The 25004-nt window shown below is 46.8% G+C and overlaps 1 protein-coding gene across 1 annotated transcript in view; it reads left to right on the top strand.

Annotated features, from left to right (window-relative positions):
- The window catches only part of PITX3 (paired like homeodomain 3), a 46553-nt gene that overhangs the window by 20178 nt on the left and 1371 nt on the right, over positions 1-25004 (top strand). The window contains exons 2-3 of the mRNA XM_048507024.1: positions 13145-13283; positions 17035-17240. Of these exons, the coding sequence (XP_048362981.1) occupies positions 13175-13283; positions 17035-17240 (315 nt within the window). The 5' untranslated portion in view covers positions 13145-13174. The remainder of the gene's footprint in view (positions 1-13144; positions 13284-17034; positions 17241-25004) is intronic.

Below are 25004 nucleotides of genomic sequence, written 5' to 3'. Positions count from 1 at the left end.
AGGTGGGAACACACCCCTCTGAAAGAGGCAGAGAGGGTGACAGACAAGGCTTTCAGGGACCTAACAGCCGGGTCCCACTCCCAAGGTGACATCTCTTCAGATGTCATGGAGAATGAAAGTCTTGGGGATGGAGGGTGCCAGTCTGAGGTGGGGGAAGATGCTCCCTTAGATGGGACCCCTTCCTTAACTGGTGATCAGATATCCTCTCACACTGAGGATACCCCTCTGGGAGGTGGGAGGCTCCTCGTAGTGGGTGATTCGATCATTAGAAATGTAGAGAGTTAGGTTTGTGAGAGGCGGGATGACTGCATGGTGACTTGCCTGCCTGGTACGAAGGTTGCGGATGTCACGCTTCGTCTAGATAGACTTTTAGACAGTGCTGGGGGGGAATCAGCAGTTGTGAGATCCCACATTGGCACCAACGACGGTGGGAAATGTAGCCGGGAGGTTCTGGAAGCTGGTAGGCTGCTGGGTAACGAAGTTGAGAATCCAGGACCCCAAAGGTGGCATTCTCAGAAATGCTACCTGTTCCACGATGCAGGGCGAACTGAGCAAGCAGAGATGCAGGGGTCTCCAATGGGTGGAGCAGAAGGTGGTGGCAGGTAGAGGGTTTCAGATTTGTCAGGAACTGGGGAACGGCACTAAGGTTAAGGCAGACCTGTGCAAAAGGGACGGAATAAATCTTTAACCAAAGAGGAACCAGGCTGCTGGCGCTCAACATTAAAAAGGTGGCAGAACAGCTTTTACCCCGATCCCTGGGGGAAAGCCAACAGGAACTGAGGTGACTTACGGTTCGGAATACGAGTATCTATGGGGATGCAGACAGAGAGGGAGGATTTTTTCTGAAATCAACCACATACAAGCGTGGAACATAGCAATGTGCGTGTGACAAGGGATAGGTAATCTACAAAAGACTTGAGGGGTAAAGCACGCCAGAATCCCAGGTTGAGGACGGGGAGCCGGATATGCAGGAGTCTCCATACTTGCTAATAGTGCGAAGCAGCCGACCACAAAATCACGAGAACTGGAGTACAGGATTTTGAAGGAGGACTTTGATATGATGGAGCATTACAGAACGACATGGTGGAATGAGGAGGAACAGTGGGATGTATTTATACCGGGCCACAAGTTCTATAGGAAGGATAGGACAGGGCACATTGGGGGTGGAGTTGCCCTTTACATGAAAGGAAGTATGAGTGTCACATGAAGTAGACAGTACAAGGGCACAAGGTTTCCCTACAGAATCACTGTGGATATCAATGCAAAGGTGTGAAGGACAGTTTAATATTAGGAATATATTATCGTAAATCCCTGACCAAAGTGCACAAGAAGATTCTAAGATGGAAAAAGAAATTAGAGAGGCCAGCAAAAACAAAATTGTAGTGGTAGTGGGTGATTTTAACTTTTAATCCCCATATATAAACTGGAAAATACGTATGTTCGAGTTAAGGAGAGAGCATTCCTGGATAACTAAATGACACAATGACTTAGAGCAGATGGTTGTGGAACCAACCAGGGGAGAGGTGATCCTAGATCTAATTCTATGTGGGACCCAGGACCTGGTGCGGGAAGTCAGTGTTGTTGAGCCGATAGGGAACAGTGACCACAATGCTGTCAGATTCAGTATCTCTGTGTGTGAGCAAGTGACAACGACTAATGTAGTTACATTTGCCTTCAGAAAGGGAAATTTCTCAAAGATGAGGGGGATAGTGTGCAGGAAGCTGAAAGGGAAAATCAAGAGAGTCAAAACTGTCCAGGATGCTTGGAGGTTATTTAAAAACACAGTAATAAAAGCTCAGCTGGAATGTGTTTCACTTGAGTTAGGAAAGGCAGCACCCAGTCAAGAAAAATAAATCCACCATGGTTAGCGAGAGGTTGAGGAAATTATCAGAAAAAGAAAAAATATCTTTTTAGAAAATGGAGATCCAGTTTGACTGTTGAAGAATATGAGAGGGAACACCAAGTAATTTGGCAAAAGAAAACAAAGTTAGCTGTAAGAGGGGAGGCAAAAGAAGGATTATGAGGAACGCGTAGCTTGCAAACATCAAGACCAGCAACAAACGGTTCTTTGAGTATATCAAAAGAAATTAGGAAACCAGCAAGGAAGGCGGTGAGCCCGTTAGATGACAAAGGAACAAAGGGTGTGCTAAAAGATGACAGGGGAGATTGCAGAGCGCAGAATGAGTGCTTTGCATCTGTCTTCACCCCAGAGGAGGCGAGGACCATTCCTGCACCTGAACCAACCTTCTTAGGAGGCGAATCCGAGGTACTAGCTAAGCTAGGGGTACACACGGAAGAAGTTCTGGCACCCATTTGAGTAAAACTGAATGCTGCAAATCCCCTGGCCCAGGGTACATTAGCCCAAGAGTTCTTAAAGAGCTCAAGCATGAAATTGCTGATCTTCTCACTTTAATGTGCAACTTATCCCTGAAATCAGGCTCCATCCCTGAAGACTGGAAGATGGCCAATGTCACCCCAATCTTTAAGAAATGATCTAGGGGGAACCCAGGAAATTACAGGCTAGTCAGTTTGACATCTGTTCCTGGTAAATTAGTAGAATCTATCATTAAAGATAAAATTATAAAACATGTAGGAAAGCAAGACCAGCTGAGAAAGAGTCAGCATGGCTTTTGCAGAGGCAAATCCTGTCTTACAAACTTACTAGAGTTCTTTCGAAGTGTAAACGAACATGTGGATAAAGGGGGGGAACCAGTGGACATTGTCTACTTGGATCTCCAAAAGGCTTTTGACAAAGTTCCTTACCAGAGACTATTGAGAAAACTCAGCAACCAAGGAATAAGAGGGGAAGTCCTCCTATGGATTAAAAACTGGTTGAGAAACAGGAAGCAGAGAGTGGGTGTAAATGGGAAATTCTCACAATGGAGAGATGTAGGGAGTGGTGTCCCCCAAGGATCCGTTTTGGGACCGAAAATTATCTTTAACCTATTCATAAATGATACCAGGAAGTAGGGGTGCGCAGGTAGCATGGTGGCCAAGAAGTTTGCAGATGATACCAAATTAGGTAGTGTGGTGAGAACCACAAAGGATTGCGAAGAGCTCCAAGCGGACCTTGATAAATTAGGTGAGTGGGCTAAGAAATGGCAAATGCAGTTCCAATGTAGCAAAATGCAAAGTGATGCACATAGGGACAAAAAATCCAAACTTCACATACACATGCTACAGGGGTCAGTGCTATCAGTCTGAATACAGGGAAAAGGGTTTGGGAATCTTGGTTGATAGTTCCATGGGAATATCAACTCAATGCATGGCAGCTGTGAAAAAAGGCAAACTCTGCAGGGATGGTAGGAAGAGGAAGTTGATAATGGAAACGCGGGGATTTATTAGGTGCCCTTATGTAAAGCGGTGGTGCACCCGCACTTGGAGTACTGTGTTCAGTTCTGGTCGCCACATCTCAAAAAGGATATCGAAGAGATAGAAAAAGTGCAGAGAAGGGCAACGAGGATGATTGAAGGACTGGAGCACCTTCCTTATGAGGAGAGGCTGCAGCATTTGGGACTCTTTAGTTTGGAGAGGAGACGTCTGAGCAGGGATATGATTGAAATCTATAAAATTATGCATGGGGTAGAGAATGTTGACAGAGAGAAATTTTTCTCTCTCTCACAATACTAGAACCAGGGGGCATTCATTGAAAATGCTGGGGGGAAGAATTAGGGCTAATAAAAGAAAACACTTCTTCACGCAACACGTGATTGGTGTTTGGAATATGCTGCCACAGGTGGTGGTGATGGCCACTAACCTGGATAGCTTTAAAAATGGGCTTGGACAGATTTATGGAGGAGAAGTTGATTTATGGCTACCAGTCTTGTTCCTCTTTGATCTGAGATTGCAAATGCCTTAACAGTCCAGGTGCTCAGGAGCAGCAGCAGCCGCAGAAGGCCATTGCTTTCACCTCCTGCATGTGAGCTCCCAAAGGCACCTGGTGGGCCATTGCGAGTAGCAGAGAGCTGGACTAGATGGACTCTGGTCTGATCCAGCTGGCTTGTTCTTATGTTCTTTTGGGAAGGCAAAAGGTCTTCACCAAAGCAAAACAACCCATACTCCCCAATGCTTTGAAGTGTACTGCATGATGAGCTGATTGGGTTGTGCCTAAAAGCAAAACTAAAAAACAGGCAAGAGAAAGCAGTCCCAGACACAGGATTCCACATTCCAGCTGGGAGACAGGATTGGACCGAAACAGGGCCAGATCATGACATTCTGTCCCTCTTAAGGTCATTCCCGGGTGCTGAAGATATTTACAGCTAAACTCATGCACCTAATGAGGGGCCCGGACTTCCAAGGCATTGACCCACTCGTTCTCCCTTTCAGGGAAATGTTTCCAAGCAACTAGATATTGCAAGCAGCTTCAGTGCCCTCTGGAATCCAGGATGTGGGTAACTTCATGGTACTGCTGATCAATAAGAAGCGGGGGAGGCACCTCCACACATGGATGCCACAGGTTGGCCAGAGGCACCTTTCCCAGGAGGCTGGAACGAAACGCAGGGTTACATATCTGTAAATTTTAGGCAACTCAACCTCCACAGTCACTTTGTTTATTACATCACCTTAAAGGGCTGCACGCTGCACATGTTCTTAGTGGAAATATAAACCAACCCACCCACCCACCCTTTGAGGCAGACAACCTTGAGTTCCTTGTTTGCTTGGGACTTATATGTCTCTTTGGCCTTAACCAGAGCCTAATTGATATGGGGCCAAGTGTGTGGACACTTATTGAGCATTATAGCCCCACAGGCTTCACACTGGAAACTTCTGCCCTGAGGTTTTCATCTCAAAACATTTTGAAGTAGTCTACATGTATAAGAATTAAAAAAAACCTTTAAAATTCTGCTTTGGGCATCATTGAGTAAACCCCTTAGAACACAGATTACAGGCATCCATCAGTCCACAGGGGGAAAAACTTGAAAGCAAAAGTCATCAGGTGGAACACCTGACATCAAACGGGATCCTGGTTTCTGTCATGTTAACAGGTTTTCTCTACTTTTGGTTTCCTGCTGTCTTTGTGCTTTGTAACCTGTGGCAATGTAGATTAAGCCCAAGCACCAGTTGGACTGATAGCCCCTGTTCGGGCTTGAGAACTACGGCTCTCACATTCCTGCTCTACTGTTCTTCTTTGATATCTCCAGGAGGTGAGGGGAAGGGGGGCACCTTGGTGGGCATACAAGGGTGCTTGGGAAGCCATTCATTAGCACTGGCGTCTTCTGTGGCTATGCTGTTGTCTGTCAATAAAGGCTTTGATTGAAATCGCTGCGTCCGATATTGCTAACAGATCCAGGGTTCGACATCAGGACCTATTAGACTATGGATGAAACGTTTTTACCCAGAGGGAACAGTCATTGGACCCTATTAGAATATCTTCGGTTTTATATTATGCATTTTCTTTTCTAGTTGAGTGCTGTTGTGAAAGTATAATGTTGTACTGTGATTTTAAACAATTTAAAAATTCTTTTAACCAAGTGTGTGTGTGTAATGTTATGACTGAAGGCTTCAACATAATAAATCTACATAAATGCATACATGCATTCATACTCAAATAACTCAAAACTTAGTCCGCTGTTTTATGATATTTCGGAAGACACCATTCAAGTTTGGTCTTCTGGTGCAGCGCCATATTGGGAACAGGTGCCTGCTGACAGGTCTGCCGATTGGTAGATTTTTCTAGCTCCCTAGCTAGGGAGGGGCCACCCTCCCACCTGGCTGAAAATGTGGAGGTTTTCCTACCCAGCATCATTTTTACTGGATGGGGCTCTCCCTCCACCCTCGGCTCCTTTGTCACTGCCTTTGCAACTACATATATTTCAGCTAACTCCTTCATAGACTTGATGGTTCCTAATTCTCAAGAAGGTGCTGGTTACTTGTGAGCTTGATTAGGTGTTTGATCTTAGGATGAAACCCCAAAAAATTTACAGAGTAAGATGACTTCCAGGGCATTATTCAAGAAATGTACCACATGTGATACCAAGATGACTCGCTCCAGTGAGCATGAGGCCTGTCTGCTCTGTCTTGGGGAAACCCACAATACGCAGGCTTGCAAAGTTTGCCTCAAGTTTATGCCAGAAGCAAAGGCAGACCGAGCCTTTCGACTGAAGGCAGCCCTGTGGGCTTCCAGATGCCTCGGGCCTCTTCTAACAGGCCAGCATCAACAATCACAGCTACCGTGACAACAAAATCCAAATCAGTATCATGCTGGCCACGATCAGAACAGACGCTAACAGTTCCATCAAAGAAAACTTTATCAGTTCCAGTCACATCACCTGTTCCGAAGACATCTTCCATTCCAAGAGCCTCCCCAGTTCTGATCCCTTCGGTTCCAAGGCCCCTGGGGGTTCCAAGCTACTCCCCTGTTCTGCATCAATCAGGCTTGAAGGGTAAAGGGAGGCAGAATGAAGGGGAGCCTCCTGCCAAAAAACACCATTCCAAGAAGCCTGGAGAGAGTAAGCTCAAAGCCAAATCAATCCCCACGCCTACTACACCTCTGGTGACAGAAGCCCCTCCCAAGACTCCTTCACCTTACTCAGAATCTCTAGCGCCCTTTGCTTTCTGAGGTGGAAGTCAAGCCCCTAACCCAGGGTCTGTAACCTTTAACACCCAAAGAGCCATTTGGACCTGTTTTCCACAGAAAAGAAGACACTTGGAGCCGCAAATACTTTTTGACATTTAAAATGAAGATAACACTGTATATATTGTTTTTTTACCTTTACGCTTTGTATATAAACAATTATAGTGTGTTGCTTATGAAATCCATGAAGTGCTACAGAGAAAATTATATTTTATTTATGTAAAGAACACATTTTGAACTCTTAAAAAATAATAACAGACCTCCATGTCTGCCATGGAGGGTGGACTCACCAACCATATTCCTCACTGAGCATGGCCCCCGCCCTGGTCCCAAATTCACCGCTTCTGAGAATCTACCCCCAAATGTCCTGGGATTTGCCAGCCAGGAATTGGCAACCTGCAGCAACCATGGCTGAGGATGATCTCGGCCTTCCTCCCTTCCACGATCAACAAGCTTACCCTCCACTGGCTTACTCTGAAGTAAACTTTCCAAGATCCATGTGCAAGGCTTTCCCCATGCGCTCCTGCCCTCCTTGGCAATGCAGAAGCAAACAATTCCCACCCATCCCCGCCTCCCCATCAAACAGCCCCAACGAGTGCAACCTTGCAGGACTGCAGGTAATAACTCCTTTAAAAGCTGACATTGTCTTTCTCACCTGGACTCAGCCAGGCTGCCATCCACCAGAAAAGCCCCTGGAGCTCAGCGGGGCTGCTGGGGGGTCTGCAACTCAAGGTGGTGCTGCTGGGGTCCCCCATGTGGTCCCGTCCCCCAAGAAGGACCCAGGGCAGGGGAAAATGAGGCCACCCAAAGCAGGGTTGATCCTGCTATTCAAGGGGGGTGGACTGAGATTAGGATTGCGCTGAAAATCTGTGCTCCTGCAAGTCCCTCCCATTTCCTGCCCTTTGCCGCTCACCTGTTCAAGAGGATCCACCAGCGGTGCTCCGCCCCCACCCCACGCCATCATCACCGGCATCAGCCGACCAGGCAGCTGGGACAGGGAAGCCGGAAGTGGCTTGGGATAATGGGGACTCTTTTCCATTAGCCCTTAGGGCAACTGAGAGGACCCAAGCCACATGGAACCGTAGTACAAGGACAAAAGAGCCACATGCAGCTCCGGAGCCACAGGTTGCAGACCCCTGCCCTAACAGTCTAATTTGGTAGAAGCCAGCCTCTGTTCCTCCTTCCTCTAGGACAGGGGTAGGGAACCTGCAGCTCTCCAGATGTTCAGGAACTACAATTCCCATCAGCCTCTGTCAGCATGGCCAATTGGCCATGCTGGTAGGGGCTGATGGGAATTGTAGTTCCTGAACATCTGGAGAGCCGCAGGTTCCCTACCCCTGCTCTAGGAAGATTGAGAACGTTTACGTGAGATGGGAGGATTCCTCATCACACATCCACCCCACCCTCAGTGGTTCCCAAGGAATTGCAAAGCAAACCCCTCTCAGGATACCACTCAACTCCTTCAGACAAGGAAAGCAGACAACTGGAGGCACTTAAAAGTGGGAAACTTCCAGACCAGCGGTAGGGAACCTGCGGCTTTCCAGATGTTCAGGAACTACAATTCCCATCAGCCCCTACCAGCATGGCCAGTGGCCATTGCTGACGAAAGGCTGATGGGAGTGCTGTAATTCCTGAAGCATCTGGAAAACACTGAGTTCTATTCCAGACCAACCTCAGTGCGTACCAGCTGTTTTTGTGGGAAAAGCTACACCTCACCAGGAAAAGCAAAGACTGCAATCAAGGACCTGCAAAGAGGGGCCATACATGTATCTCAGCAGGAGATAGCAGCTGGTAAACATACCTCTGATAACTCAGCCATATCTATCATCACAACAGATATTCTTCAGAGACACTCTTGGCTCAGAAATACTGCAAGAGGTTGAAGATCTGCCACTCAAAGGAAACTCTCTATGGAGTTTACCAGTGATGCCTTATCTGGACTCGAAAGTAATAGGCAAATGGCAAAGTCATTTGGAGTTTTACCAACCGCTGAACCCAAGCAATGATTCCAACCAGCCAGCAGAGCTATTTCAGCTATTTCTATGAAGGGTAACAGCCCCTGGTGCAACCATATCCTAATAAACATTACCAACAACATATCCTAGTAAACGTTACCAACATCATCAATACCATGGGAGTAAGGGTAGTAACAGAGTAGTGAAGGCTAGTAAATGAGCAGTGCCCCTCCCTTGCCGCATAAGGGACAAAAATTTTGACTAAGAGGTCTCCTCACAGGTCTCATTACCTTTTTCTCATGAGCAGGTTATCCTCTTGTTTGGAGGCCAGGGCAGCCATCTGTTCAGATCATTATATGTTGGAAATAATTCAAAACAGCTATAAAGGTGTGTTTGTGAATTTACCTCAGTGTGTCCCTCCTTCACTTACACATGGCAATCCATTCCCTGAACGGGCAGAACAACTCACAAAGCTGTTACAGAAAGGGGCGATACAGCCTGTAGATGATCAGAAATCCTGGGAGGTTTGCCCCAGGTTTTCCCTGGTCCACATGAAAGATGGAGGCAAAAAGCCAATCTTAGATTTGAGGAGTCTGAACATTAGACTCTCCAAGTTCCGAATGGTTTCACTCCCCTCAATACTGCAATTGCTTCCCCCTGAGATCTGGTTCACTGTATTAGACCTCAAGGATGCATATGTTCACATCAATATCCAGAAGGAGCACAGGAAGTACCTGCATACCTGCATTTTTGACATGCTGATAACATCTTCCAATATGTGCCCTTACCACTTGGTCTTGCCACTGCACCTAGGGTTTTTTCTAAGTGCATGGCAGAGGTGACACATTTTCAGACTTTGGGATCCTTGAAATTCCCTTAACTCGATGACTGGGTTATCACAGCCCTTTCCGGGTGGGTGGGTGGGTGGTGGCATTGATTGAACATTATGCTCAGCACAGATACATGTACAGGCCTGGATTTGGTAATAAACTGGAAGAAGTCTAAATTGATACCCACACAAAGAGAATCTTTGCGGAGTAGGGTATTCCCTCTGCAGGACAGGGGCACAGCAATCAGGAAACTGATTAGATCCGTGACAAGATCTATGAGGCAACAAGCCATTACTGTTCAGGAGTTGTTAGGTATGATGGCCTTCACCACTGCTGTTATGCCTCATGCCAGAATGCGCAAGATAAGCCCCTATAACTGGTTTATTAGATGCTTTAATCCACTCAGAATGCACAATAATCTGCTGATGTCTTGTCCAGTGGTTAGAACCTGGGGCAGAGCGCCCATGGGGACATGTGAGGTCACATGTCCACAGGCGCAGGCCATGGCCTGTGTGTGTGGAAAATCAAGACTCACAACATTTAACGCTGGCCGTCCTTGCCGGGCTCGGTGGTTCCCTCCTTGCTTCTTTAGGGAGGGGTGGCGCATGAAGCGTGAGGCGGGCGTGAGGCGGGCCAGGTGCAGCAGGAGCATGGAAGAAGCCAGTGGGTGGGTGGAGCCGTGTGCCAAGGGGGAGGGCAGCGTGCTGGACCTCTGGCTGTCTCCTGTGTCTCCCTCAGCCCGGAGGAGGTCAACTCTTGCCGCCCAACCGAGCCCCTCAGGCCCACCTGCTTCCACAAGCTCGTGGAGGTGGAGGTGGCGGAGTGGCCCAAGCCAGGCGGCAGGAGTCAGTCTCCTCCAGGCTGTCCATGAGGAAGATGGGGGAGACAGCAGGAGGCCTGGTGTGCTGCCTGCCTGCCTGCCTGCCTGCCTGCCTGCCTGCCTGCCTGCCTGCCTGCCTGCCTGCCTGCCTGCCTGCCTTCCTTCCTTCCTTCCTTCCTTCCTTCCTTCCTTCCTTCCTTCCTTCCTTCCTTCCTTCCTTCCTTCCTTCCTTCCTTCCTTCCTTCCTTCCTTCCTTCCTTCCTCACGCACAGCTCCGCCCGCCCGCCTGCCCACTGGCCCCTGCCAACCTCCTGCGGCACCTGACCCATCACTACAAGGCCTCGCCACTCCTGAGGCACTGCAGCCGCCACCATGCCAACCGCCTCCCGCTGCTGGGCCCCGACAGCGGAGGGCAGGGCATGGGCTGCGGAAGGGCACTGCTCTTCCTGCCGGTGGGCCTGCTGGATGATGAGGCCAACGATGAGGAAGAGGAGGAGGAGGTCGGCCTGGAGGACGATGGCGGAGAGGCAGACCACACCTCCCATTCCTCCCCCAGCTGCATCCTTCCAAGTGCCCCTGCTTGCCACCCCCCTCCTTTCCAAGTGCCTCTGCCTGCCACCCCTTGCCAATACCAGAAAACAATGGGGGGCGGGAAACGTAGGTTTTTCCCCATGTTCAATTTTACCTAGATAAGGCCTCTTTTAGAGCCCTGGTTGGTAGTCCAAGGTGGTATTTGTGGGAACTCCCTTCAGATACTGGGTAGCCAACACCATTCTTACCACTGATAACTCTCAGGCTGGGTTGGGGAACACACTGTAGGGATCTCTTGACTCAAGCGACTTGGAAGGAGGGAGAATTGATGTCTCAGAGCTCATCTGATGGCCTGGCTGATCTAGGGTCTGCAAGAACCATATCTAGGGAGGTTGGAGAAATACTCATACAGGGCTGAAAACCCTCTGCAAGATACTTTTATGCCAGGAAATGGAGGAGATTTTAAACCTGGGCTGAGTCTGGGAGTGTCTCTCTCTCGTAGGCTCCCGAGCAGCCTGCAGGGATTTCTCAGATGACCAGGCTCCATCAGAGTCTCAGCTTGCTGCATCTCCAGAGCCACAGTTGGCTGAGTCCTATTAGCACCCACCAGTCACACAGGTGGAGGGCAGTGCTGGCCCAAGCCAAGTGCAAGAGGACAGGGCGCTTGGCTTAGGCAGTTCCCCCAGCTTACCTGGTTCTGTGAGGTAGCTGAGACAGCAGGGCCAAAAAGGTGCAGCACCCGTTTGGAGGCTCAGAGTATGCTGAAGGGATGGTTGTGAATCAGCTCAGGATTCAGACTGAGCAGGACTGCAGGTTGATGAGAGGCAGCTGCGAACAGCAAGAGTTGCAGGAGCAACTTTGTGAAACAGCCTGGCAGTTTCTGTGGCGCCTGCTCTTGGACTGAATATGTGGTTTCGTCGTCCCGGACTGGATTGACTGACTTGTCTTTGCTCAGTGTGTACAACTTGCTTTGGACTGCTCTTCCCCAAAAGTGGAAGTAAGCTTTCTATACTCTCTGCCTGTTCTCATCAACGAGCTGAAACCCGAAACTCCTGTGTGCTCAGCCAAGCACCGCACTCACCATCTGTGGCTCCTCTCCCTAAGATTTTGGAATACCTCCAGACTTTGGTGCAAGGAAGATCTGACAACCAACTCTGTGAAGGTCCACAGTGGCTATTTCGATGCACCTCGAATGTATAGGAAGGTACCCACTATGCAAATGCTTCTTTAAACAATGTGTTCCCCCACTTTCCAAAATTGTCCTGCAGTGGTCCCTGTCATTGGTACTATCTAAGCCTCTGGCCTCGGCCTCCAGTTGAACGACTGGCCTCAGGGTCGTTAGCACTGGTCACCATGAAGGTGGCCCTTTTGATCTCAGTTACCTCCACCAGGAGGGTAAGTGGGATGGCTGCACTGAGGGGTCCTCCTCCTTTCCTAAAGATGTTCAGGACCAGGGTTGGGTTTCACCCGTGTCTGGGTTTCCTGCGGAAGACAGTTTCCAGATTTCATGTGTCCCTGGAGGTGGTGCTCCTGGTCTTTGTCCTGTGCCCCACATCCAAGGCCAAAGAGGTGTTACATTCCCCAGATTTAAGGAGGGCACTACTGATGTCATTTAAACAGGACACATTCCATTATAAGTTCTAAGAATTGGTTTCTTCGTTATTGGGGACTAAAAAAGGGGAAGGCCGCATCTGCCCAATCCATTGCCAGGTGGGGGGTTTTGGCCATTCAGACTTGTCACAAATCCGCAAGATGATTCTGTTCATCTGGGCACGAGGGCCAGCTGCTGTCCACTGCAGGGCTCTTCCAGCAGAGATCTGGGGCAGGGCAGGGCAACGTCGTGGACGACGGAAGACATGTTTGTGACACATTATGTGTTGGCCAGGCAGGGAAGGATGCTGAAATGGGCAGAGTAGTTCTTCAGGCGCTGTTTCAGTGAGAGCATCACCCCTCCTCCCAGTCTGTCAGATGTGGGGCCGCACCGGAAGACTGCAACTGAAAACAGTGCTGCCCTTACCTGTCACTGATGCTCACTGAGGTCTTTGTTGCACACCTCCTGCCCTGCTGTGAATTCTCCCATTGGTAACTTTTTGGGCGCTGAAGGCGGCAAGCAGGAGCTGAGGGTGGGGTGGTGCCCCCATCTGGTATACATGATTCAGGGCAGAAAAACTCCCCTGTTTTCAGCTGGACGGGAGAGGTGCCCACTCCCTAGACCGGGAGTTGGAAAATCTACCAATCAGCAGGCCCGCACACAGGCACCAAAGACCAAAGGCTGTTGGTTTTGAAGTTATTGTATACAGTGGGATTTTCTGAGTAAATGCACACAGGATTGTGTTACTGGTGTACAACCTAAGTCTACTTATTGACAGAGATCTTAAGAGCAGGAGACTTCACATGTCCACCCCTCGCTCTTCATCTGTGTCTTTCCCTGCAGCACTTCCTCCCCAGCGTCCGTCCCAGACTGATGGAGTTCAGCTTGCTGACTGACTCTGAAGCCCACAGCCCGGCTCTCTCCCTCTCCGAAGCTGGGACTCCTCAACATGAGCACGCCTGCAAAGGGCAAGAACACAGTGGTAAGACCTTCCTCTCCATTGTCCTATCTTGGCCTGGCTTCATGGATCTCACAGATGAAAGTGGATATGCTTTATTTGCATCCATGGGAGATTAGCACCTCATAGCCAGTGGAGAAAGCAAGCAAGGTTGGAGCTATATGTTTTAGTGATGGGTTCATCCCATTTAAAAACATTTAGAAATCTTGAATTTTTTTCGGGGTACATGCTTAGATTGTTAAAATCAGTTTGCCTCAGTAGGTGCTCTGTGTGAATCTATTTTTAAAAATGCTTCTATTGTATACCATTGCCAGATTCCCCTTCAGATAATAATTTACTTGATGGGTTCAAGGCTTTTATTGAAGACATGTCAGGAACATAGAAAGAGAGTTCTGGCGAAAACCGTGCCAAACTCTTGATAATATGAGTGCAAAGTCCCCACCCCCACACGAGAAGCAGTCAGTTCACATCGTCCGGCCTGGAGCCTTGACTCAGCCGCAGAACTCCCAGGCCACAGCTGGAAGGGATAAAACAGCACCTGCCAAAGCGGAAGTGACCCCCCCCCCCACAACCCCATCACGACAACCACAGTATAATATAATAAGCTATATTCTAATAGTGAAGTGCACCAAATCTTTGGATACTTAAATCCCGTGTCTAGCACTGTGAATGGGCAAGAGAGGCCTTTTCTACAAACATAAAAAGGGTGTCAGCTTTGCAGAAAAATATAAAATTAAAAAAAAATACATTGAGGGTTAAAAATCCCAAAAATGAAAAAAAAAGAGTGCCTTTAAGAAATGAACTCCCTCAGTGTCTGTGGCTCAGTGGCCCCAACATTGCAAGGCTTGGATCTATCAGTAAGAGCGGGGGGGGGGGGGGGCAGGGCCCTTCGCAGGCCCATTTTGGCCTTTGAGGGAGGATTAATTGGGGCTGAGCCTACAGTGTTGCCGGCTCCAGGTTGGAAAATCCCTGGAGATGTTGTGGTGGAGTCTGAGGGAGGCAGGGTGTGGAGGGAGGTGAGGGCTTAGCCGAATATATTTTTAACATTCAATTTCTACCCGTCCCTCCCCCAGGCTCAGAACAGCTTCCAACAAAGTACAATCACTTTCAAAATTCATTCTGACAATAATTTTATGTTTGTAATAAAATTGTTTCCAATTAAATAAATTTCTTTTAATGAGGCCCCAGCGTTCTTCCTGGGGAACAGGCCTCTGTGGTCTGGAGAGCAGCTGTGTTCCAGGAGAACTCCAGGCGCCACCTGCAGATTGGCAACCCTGGCCCACCTGCCTTTCATGCCTCAACTAGGCCAGGCTGCTTGCTTCTGTTCCACAGAAGCCGGTCGGTGAAGTCCAGTGTGGTCCAGTGGTTGCAACTTCAGAGTCAGTCTGGGACTCCCCAGGTTAAAATCCCCAACTTATTGTAGAAGCTCACTGGGTGATTTTGAACCAGTCACATACTTCCAATATATCCAACCTCACAGGGTTGTTGTGGAGAATAATGTCAGCTGCTTTGATCCCCACTGTGTGTACAGGCTGGGCTTAAAAGAAGAAAATAAATGATAAACATATGGGAAATAGATTAAGGGTAGGTTGGGAATGTCTGAGAAGGAGAAAATGAGGCAAGAAAAAGGGAGAGGACAGGGGGGTTGACAGGGGGACAAAAAAGGAAATAGTGTGGGGAAGGGATAACAGGGAAAGCGGTGTGCTTGTGGCAGTGGTGGGATTCAAAAATTTTAGTAACAGGTTCTGTTACGAGGATCTGTTCACGATGATCTGTTTAGATCCGCCTTTTACCTTTTTCCTCAAAAAAGCATTATTTGCCTTCTTGAAGGCAGTATTGTTGGCAGGGGTGGGGGGGATGAGGCTGTGACTCGATTGATATTGTAGGGGATTAAAAGTGTTACAAGTGGACTAGTGTGGCTCATTTGTATGTCCCTCTGTGCTCAAGGCTGTTTTAGTTATTATGTAATTTCTGATAGAGGAGAGTGAACGTCTCTTTATTCTGCCATTAGACACTGAGCTGATCTATTTGATAATGATAGCACTGATGTAGGGGCGTACTGCCCAGGGGGAATTCAAGACATGGCGCAAAAAAACATTGTTTGGTCGTGGTGAGGAAAGGTGGCTGCCCATACACCCGGGGGGGGGGGGGCAGAGGTGGGATGCAGTCTATTCGCACCTATTCAGTAGAACCGGTTACTAAAATTTTCTCAGTTCAGAGAACCGGTTATTAATGATTAACTCCACTAGGGACCAGGGGGTAATCTCTGTCCCTGGGTACAACAAATCTCTTCAAGTGGGGGATGTAAAATCACCACCCAGGGCCTCCTGCGGCCCCCCTGCCCCCCCATGTGTGTATGAACTGTATGAAATAATACAATATATAGTAATTCTATTTTTTTGTTCATTGGTATAAAGGTTGGGAACGTATTATAGGTAAAGATTTTTCATTTTTTTCCCTCTTGAAATTTATATTGGAAAGAGAGGAATTTAAACTACTCTTTTAGATTAAGGATTTTGGATCTCTCCCTCTGTTAGTTTTCTTTCTAGTGGAATAGATAAAGTAGTTATAGGAATCTGAAGGGGAAGTAGAAAGTAGGGAGGGAGGGAAATATGGGAAGGAGGGAGGCAATATAGGATGTTTTAGTTGGGGCGGGGTTGTGAGAGATAGACAATTAGATATGTTTGTAATATGTTAACAATTGTAAAAAGTTTTTGGTTTCTCTCCTTATGTTGTTATTTAAAATCAATCAATATAATTATATAAAAAAGAAATAATACACAACCTTTTGGTATATTGCTTTTATAATACTTTAAACAGTCATTATTTGAATCTAGAGGCAGGGCAAAGGGGAACTGCACCTGGGGCGTGCACGCCCTGCGTCCTTGCCAAAGCCCCGCCCAGGAATGCCCTGCCCCAGGAATGCCTGGCCACGCCCCCATCGTGCCCCGCCCCCCCATTGGCGCTACGCCACTGTTTGAATCCCACCGCCATCAGAACCTGTTACTAAAATTTTTGAATCCCACCACTGGGGGGGGGGGGGGGCGTGTGTGTGTTATGGAAATCTCAGATTTTGCACCAGGCTACATTTTCCCTAGACACACCTCTGGGTCAGAGCCCAGTAGCCAGGTGTGGAAGATGTGTCCCAGTCCAGAAGTGACTTCCCCTGGAATTAGGAGGTGTGTTGAAAAAACAGAGCATGCACATTCACACTGTTTTTTTCTGACTGTCAATATTAACAAATTTCTAAAAACCACTCATTATAGTAGCTCCAGTCATGGAAAGAGAATTGACATGTGCAACCCAATCATATGCAAGTGTGTTTAGAAGTGCCCCCCCCCCCCCCGGAAATCTAAGAAATTATGAAATCGAGCAGATTTTAAGAGGAATTCCATCAGGTGCTTTCCTGTCCTCCCGCAAATTATCTGCATGTGGTGAGCCATTTTTGTTGGTGGTACATGACAAAGATTCCACTGTTTTATTCACACCATCACACCACTAGAGATCTATGTCTTCTTTCAGTGGAGATGGGGGCACATTTCCTGTGTCATGAAGAAGGTAGGCCCCACCTGTGTGGTGAGCTGCTGTATACAAACACCTCACGGTTCACAATTACAGCATTATGTGTGGGGTGGGATGTCTGTTTTCTCACATTAGTTGGAATGTTTGTGTCAGAGAATGAGGGACTGTTATACACAAGGATGCACATGGGCATCTGGGATATTTTCCCCTTCTGAAGATATGCAATGGACATCCCTACTTTTGGTTTTTGCAGACACGGAAAAGTCTCAGCAGAACCAGACAGATGACTCCAACCCTGAAGACGGCTCCCTGAAGAAGAAGCAGCGCCGGCAGAGAACTCACTTCACCAGCCAACAGCTCCAGGAACTCGAAGCCACTTTCCAGAGGAACCGTTACCCTGACATGAGCACTCGAGAGGAGATCGCAATCTGGACCAACTTGACGGAAGCCAGAGTCAGGGTATGGAGAAAGTTTTTTCCGAATACTACAAGCCGCCAAACAGGCAGCCATAGTCTTGGGGTATTGTAGAAGACCTGTTGTGCTTGTGTTGACAACTTTTGTGGTATGCATGTTTTTGTCTCTCTATGCCAAGTCAGACCGCTGGTCCCCGTAGGTCAGAAATGCCTACTCTGCCTGCCAGCAGTCTCAGCCAGTGAGCAACAGCGGCTCCTGCTCTGGGCCCCACACTTGGGAGGGTTCCAGCTACCCATGGACCCACCCCTCAAAAGATGGGGGGGGGGAGAGAAGAGGAAGAGCAGGCTCCTGCCTCTGCTAGCACCAGCCCGGTCTGACAATGGCAGTGGCCCCTGTGCAACTTGCATGGGGCCCGAGCCCAGGGCCCCAGGATCACTAATGCCGTCCTTGCCAGTAGAGCATGAGGACTTCTGCATGCCAAGCAGACGCCTGCCACTGAGACGTGCTGAGTCTGGTGACCCACTCTGACTGGCAGCAACTCTCAGAGGTCTCAGGCAGAGAAAGACCTTTTCAACACCTGATACCTAAGAAATTTTAGAAGTAAATACTGTGATTGGAACATGGGACTTTCTACGTGCCAAGCGTTCGCTACCACCCCTTCCCTCTCTCAGTTCAGAAACCCATGGAACTGTCACTCTGGTGGCACAGAAATGCTCGCAGTGTCTGGGGTTAGATGGATGCCTCACAGGTTACAAAAGAAGAGGAGTTTGCATTTGTACCCCCCTTTCTATTTTATAAGGTGTCACAACCCCAAACTTGTTCAATAAATGAATCAGTACTTTAAAAACAGAATTCTTATTTATTGATTGCAAGCATAGAAAAGCTGTTGGCTTACATTGTCAGAACTGAATACATTAGAACAGGCGAAATTCAGCATAGATACTTCAGACCCACAACCTGTCAGTCTGTCACTCTTATTTGTATATTTTTAAAGTCTTTTTTCTTTTATCAAATCCAGAGCCCTTTGTATTTTCTGTTGTGTCAATTCTGCTTTTAAGTTTTTCTGCTGAATTAGAAACCACCTCATAAATGCTTTACTGGCATCCCAAACCACATTTAAATCTGTTCCGTTATTCAAATCAATTTTAAAAAATTACTGTAGCTTTTGCCTTTTCCACAATCTCTAATGTTTTCAATAGTCTCATTTAATCTTCATCTGTACACCGATCTTTTCCATGTAAATACTAGTGCGTTGTGGTCCATCTTATGAACGCTTCGTTCACCTGGACTGGTTATCCACATCATGTCTATGCTGGAATATGATTTGTGTCTTTCCGAATAGAAGGTATATTCTCTAGCATTACCATATTTTAATCTTCATAACTCTTGAAGCTTTATATTCTCTGCTAGGTCAAATATGGTTCTAGGCAGTTTACCTTCTGTTACTTTTATATTGCTGTCTGATTTCCTGTCTAGCCACATCAAGGTTACTCCATTGAAATCTCCCATCAATATGATATTTTCATAAGAATATTTTCGTAACATTTGTTCAGTTTCTTTATATAATTGTAGTTTGTTGTCACAACAACCTGTTTTGGTTCCTACAGTTGAGACTTGAATTGCCATCAGCCTTCCTCTCTCATCCTTAAATAACCATTTTGGCTCAAATTGTGTTTTAACATCAAAGACCAGCCCCCTTTTTTGTTGAGTCTGATGCAATAAATTCTTGCCCTAAACATTTATTTCCAGGTACTTTCTGTCCTGTTTTTAACATGTGTTTCTTGCAGACAAATTATATGCAATTTCTGTTTCCTAACAAAATGAAAAAAAAAATCTTCTTTTCACTAATGAGTTAAGTCCATTCACGTTCACATTCCCTTTTTCAGTAGTTCAGTCAAGTGCCTGTACTCCCTTCTCTTTCTCAGCAATCTGGGTGGGATCTCTTTTAGAATTATGATCTTTGTCCCCATAATGATCAGATTATTTATAAAATCTGCCTGTCTCTGATAGAGCTGATGTTCAACCATCTCCAGATATTGGGGGGGATTGGCCCACACTAAATCCAAAAAGAAAATCCATGTAATATTTTTTATTAGGGGTCAATCAACATGACACAAAACATTGTGCATTTTGTTCCGGATTTTAGAGAGATTTATATAGTCCAAGAAAATTTTCCATCTTCTCTCTTACTCTATAGAGGATCTGCTATGTACCAACAATGTTAATTTGCCACAGCTGAATGTTCGTTGACTATTTGTCCATTCCATAAGATCTGGATAATGTTAAGCTTTCCACCTTGTTGCATATACAATTCTTGCAGCTGCTACCATATATTTATATGATTAATTATATTATTTGGTATACTATTTAATAATATATTTTTAGGATCTAACACAAAGTTTAATTTCAATATCTTTTGCAATTCACGATGAATTATAATCCAATATTTATTTGCTTTTGAGCACATCCACCACATATGATAAAAAGTGGTATCAATATTTTGGCATTTCCAACATTTTGGCTTAAGTTTTTTTATCTACTTTAGCTTGGTCCGAGGCTTGATTGGAGGCAGCATCATTCACATGGGCGTTGAAGTTCTCCGCAACCACCAGTTTGGGAAACTGCAAGGCCCAAGCCACTACCGCCTCCAACAGCTCCAACAGGGCATGTGTAGGTGGGTTGGGGAGATGGCCCACTCTCACCTCAGTGCTCCACACCAGGTCCACGCATTCAATGCCTGGAATTTCCAGAGTGGAGAGCCCCCTGAAAGAGGAAACCTCCTCTGTCTGCATTGCCACTCTTCCCCAACCCTTTGTCCGTGTTTGCTAAAGGATGGAGGGGGCCGGTTTTCTCAAAGCAACAGTTTCACCATATCCCTCACCCAGGTCTCCATCACTCATGCCAGTTCCACTTTATGTTCCACCAGGAACTTCTGTAGAGTGTTGGGTTTATTGTTAATGGATCTGACATTAAACAACATCGATGTGTCTTGGGATGAGCTGAAGACTGGAAGAGATCCAAACTTGTCCATATCTCTGACTACTTCTCCAAATTACATCTTTTCCCACCACCACCCTTTCCTTGTCCATCGATAGTTGAGATCCCCAACCCCTTTGCCCTCCCAATACAAATTCCATCCCTCTGAACAGCAGTGCTCATCCCAACTAATCCTACCCTCATTCCTGGATCATTTAAACTGTCCTTCTATCTGCCTAGACCCGTGGTGGCGAACCTTTGGCACTCCAGATGTTATGGACTGCAATTCCCATCAGCCCCTTCCAGCATGGCCAATTGGCCATGCTGGAAGGGGCTGATGGGAATTGTAGTCCATAACATCTGGAGTGCCAAAGGTTCGCCACCACTGGCCTAGACCCTTATTCTCCTTCTCTAAGGAATCACGTCTGGGTTCAGCCCACTACTATGTATGTTATAGTTGGTTCATTAAAGCTGAATAAAGCTCCTGACATAGGTAGTTCCTATTTCTACCATTTCTGACGTCTCTGCCCTCCCCACCAAAGTCCCACACATATACCACTTCTCTAGCCTTGGGTAAAATCAGCAGAGTCCACAATTGCTAGATTGGCCACCAGAAGGCTTCGACTCTATGTCTTTGGAGTCCTCAAGGTTCTCCTAGTCCTATTGATGCACAGCTTACACGTTCCTCTGGAAATGCTCAGATATTCCCAACACAAACTGATCTTAAAGCTCTCTCAAGCCCCCAGCTTCAGCCTCTTCTGTACAACTCTCAGGTGTTGTTCTCCCGGCATTGCTCCCATTGCCTTTTCCACTGCTGTCTCCGCATCCGGCCCTTCAGACCTCTCAGCACCAAACTGTTTTCCTCCTCTCTGCAGTTCAGCTCTCACAATCTAGAAATTCTAGAACGCTTATCAAAAATCTCCAAGATACATTATCAAAAGCTTTTTCTGCATTTAGAAAGATAAATGCTATTTCTTCTTCTTTTGGTCAGGGGAATATTCAGTTGCATTTAAGAGATATCTTATGTTGTCCTTTATATATCTTTGGGGAACGAACCCTGCTTGGTCTTCATTAATTACTTCTGGGATGCATCTTCTTAATCTCTCAGCCATCCCTGTTGTAAAAAATTTATAATCCACATTTTACAGTGAAATTGGTGTATATGATTGTGGTAAGAATGGATCACTATCTTCTTTATAAATCACAGTTATGTTTACTTCTTGCCATGTTTGTGATAACATTTGTTTTTCTTGTGTTTCTTTCTTAGGCCGTTTCCGCACGGGCATTTAATGGCGGCCTGGAGACGGCAAAAACGACGTCTCCAGGCCGCCATTCGCTGCGCCGCCCTCGCGCTGCCCGACCGCCGCGAAGCCGGCATTTCCCCAGAGCGTTTGGAAGCGCTCTTGTTGGGGAAACACCGCCTCGAAGCCGCTGCCGAGTGAACGGCAGCAGCTTCGAGACGGCTCCCCCACCCGGCACTTACCTTGTCCCCGGGCCTCTGGCGCGTCACCGAGGCCTGGGGACACGCCCCCCTGCCCTGCGCCGCTGGAGGCCCGGGGACATGCCGGGTCGGCCGAGCGCCGGCGCTCCACGGCGCCGGCTGCCCGGCTCTTTCCAGGACCGTCGTGCGGACGGTCCCAGCGTCGTCGGGTCCGCCTTTGTGCGGAAACGGCCATAGCTTTGTGAAGAGGCACACCCAATATTCCCTCATACTACTTATATAATAGGCAGCAGTTGGTCCATCCAGTCCTAGCTCTTTATCTTTTAAATTTTTTCTTAATAGCCAAATTTATTTCTGGCATTATTAATTGACTTAATATTTTCCTGTGTTCAGATGTACATTTTTGGTTGGCATTTTCTCCGAATATTCGCATACATCTCGACAGTCTCTTTCATCTTCTTTATATTGATCAGAAAAAAAACACCCTTATCTGTTGGTGTACTTCATTTTCTGCGTGTACAATTTTTTGGCCTTTTTGTTTGTTTTTATCAGTCAGGTTTGTTTGCTCCACCAAAGAGTTTCTGTTTTAAGAATTTTAATTTTTTCTTCATCTCTTCCACCTCTAACAAATCCAATTGACTCTTTAGTTTTCACATTTTCTTTAAGTTCTTTTTACTTCCAGTGTCAGATACTGTCAACCTCCCTGCAATAACCAAAGTCAGGTGCAGAAATCGGTGTTTTGAATAGCATACAGCCACCAGCAATTCTTGCCTGGAACTAAGGTTAATACAGTAATTCTGGGTTAATAACTCTTCCCTTCCAGTGGAATCCCAGCAGGGTAAAGTAACTGGCAACATTCTAAGTAAACTGGGATCTTCAGGGTTGCCCCTTAGATAAGACTGGTGTTACTCTGTTGGAGGGTGAGAAAGCATTTGCATGCCTAAAGGAAAAATGAAAATAAGGCAGAGGTTTCCCACACCACCATCTCCCAGTCCACCACAAAGATCCATGGCAACAGCACAGGGAAAAGCTGACACTTTAACAGGTTTTCACAGGATCAGGTTCTCACAGGATCAGGATCTTGATATCCCTGGGTCTATGGCCCTGTTTCAGTTGCTCTACTAGTCTCTTTGTTGCTTCCCTTTTCTCCTTTTTTGCTGCTATTCCGATTAAGATCCCTCTGGCAAAGTCTTGACTGGCTTCCCAAATAATTGTTGTTGTAATGTCTTTTGCTAAAATATCCTTTCAGATCATTCTTATACTTCTGGACTATATCGTCTTGTAATAATAGTGTATCATATACTCTCCACCTTCACCAAGTTTGATTCCCTACATGAGTGATGAGCTCTTATCTGGTGAACTGGATTTGTTTCCCCTCTCTTCCACATAAACCTTGGGCTAGTCTCAGTTCTTTGGCACTCTTTCAGCCCCAACCACCTCACAAGTTGTCTGTTGTGAGGAGAGGAAGAGAAAGATAAGCTACAGGGTATAAATCCAAACTCTTCTTTCCATTTTCCTGTCTTCTTTCAAAATAATTTCTTTTGGATTGTGGTATCTCTTGGAAGGATTTTTACTTTCTCAATTTTCTGATTTAATGCCATGGTCAGTCCAGAGACTGGTCTCAGGTTAAGGATCCTGCCACTTGAGATCTGACTGGATGAGCCCATAGGCCCCTTGCAACTATTAATCAAGATCTGTGGGTGTACACCAACTAGCTGTAGTGGATCATGTGCCAGATTGGCGAAATGAAGTACCATCTCCCAGGAATGTTGCACTGATTAGACACAAGCTAAAAAAAAAAGCATTAACCAAATAAACCTACAGGTAACTTGCTAGCTTGTCCTAGTGATTAACTGAAGACATATCCATGAAGTGTTATAAAATAACAAACATTAAAAAGGGGAGTTGAACAACAATCGGTGTCATAAATAAAACACATACATTAATATCAGGACAATTTGACAATCTTTGTTTTTAAAAGCTCCACCTTGGTGTTAATCTTCAAGACCTTGAGCAGTCTAGGACCTTTGTATCTTTGGGACCACTTCTCATATTGCCCCCAGAGGGCACCACTCTGCTGGTAGTAACCTCCTGGTGGTCCGTAGCCCCAAAGTTGTCCAGCTAGTCTCAACTAGGGTCGTAGCCTTTTCTGCCCTCATCCTGGCCTGGTGGAACTCCATATCATCTGACACCAGGGCCTTGTGGGATCTTAGTTCCACAGGACCTGTAAGATGGAGATGTTCCACTGGGCTGTCAGTTAAGGCAGCCCTAGTCCTTTCCAACTTGCTGGCCTCCCGTTCTTCACTCCCCCAGTTGCTATAAATTAAATTACAATGGGGTGGAGGATGAAAGAATTTTAAAACTATGTCAGGGCCCTTATTGCTACCCTATTAGTTTTCTGAATGTATTAGTGACCATCATTGAGAAAATTGTTGCTCATTGCTTAGTATTGTTGATATTTGTTTGAATTTGATATTGGTTTGTTGTTTATTTAATAACTAGCGGGGCCCAGCCACGCGTTGCTGTGGCAATTGTCCTTCTCATCACAGTCCGCAACCCACACAGATGTCCATGCAGGTCCAATGATCCCCAGCACAGCCTTTTGGGGTGGTCAAATGGAATCCCTCTTTCCCTTTTCAATTCACATTGTTATATGGTGCTGTCTTGTTTTTTTAGTATTAGGTAACCCTTTCCATTCCACAACGGAACTGTCCAGAGTACGAATCCCGCTGTCCATGAGGCTGGTTGACACGCACAGTCCTGGCTTGGGGAAGGCAGAACTGGGGCAAGGAGGCTATCCCAGTCAGGCAGCAGAGGCAGGGTGGGGAGGCGCTCAGATCGAGGCCCGCTCCCTGGGTTTTTAACGGGCCATGTGCAAAAGAAGCGGAGCCAGTAGTGTTGGTTTCCCCCCCCTCCCCACCAATTTTCTTAGAAGAAAAAGGCAAACTCCAGCTTGCTTTTAGTAAAAGAGAGCTGTGGTGAATATGGGTGAGGAAGTGGGTAAGTGGTGGTTGGATGTGAGGGAGGGCAGAGTGAGGTGTGTGAGGATGAGCTGGATATGTATTGTGTGCTACCAGTGGGTGAGGCTCAGAGAGTGAAAGTTACCTGTGTGTGTGGGGGGGGGGAACCCCACCTGATGTCTCACACGGCAAAATGTGTATGTGTTTCACTTCCACTCATAATACCTAACAGTGTTACCTATTTACTGTTTTCACTGCTCCTCTCTGCCCATCTGCACGAACATTCTAAGCTCTCAGGCCACAGACAGACAGGCTGCACGGACGTTCTAAGGGTGACAGTTAAACAGAGGCAGCTTCATGACCTGGTGCGCCTTGGAAAAAGATGTTTTACCTGGCTCAGGTATGGACTTTCAGTGATTTGAAGGTCCCATT

Source organism: Sphaerodactylus townsendi, linkage group LG08, assembly GCF_021028975.2.
Source record: "Sphaerodactylus townsendi isolate TG3544 linkage group LG08, MPM_Stown_v2.3, whole genome shotgun sequence".
NCBI lineage: Eukaryota > Metazoa > Chordata > Lepidosauria > Squamata > Sphaerodactylidae > Sphaerodactylus > Sphaerodactylus townsendi.
Note: the sequence above shows the minus strand (reverse complement) of the source record. Positions and strands in the feature narration are given on the sequence as shown.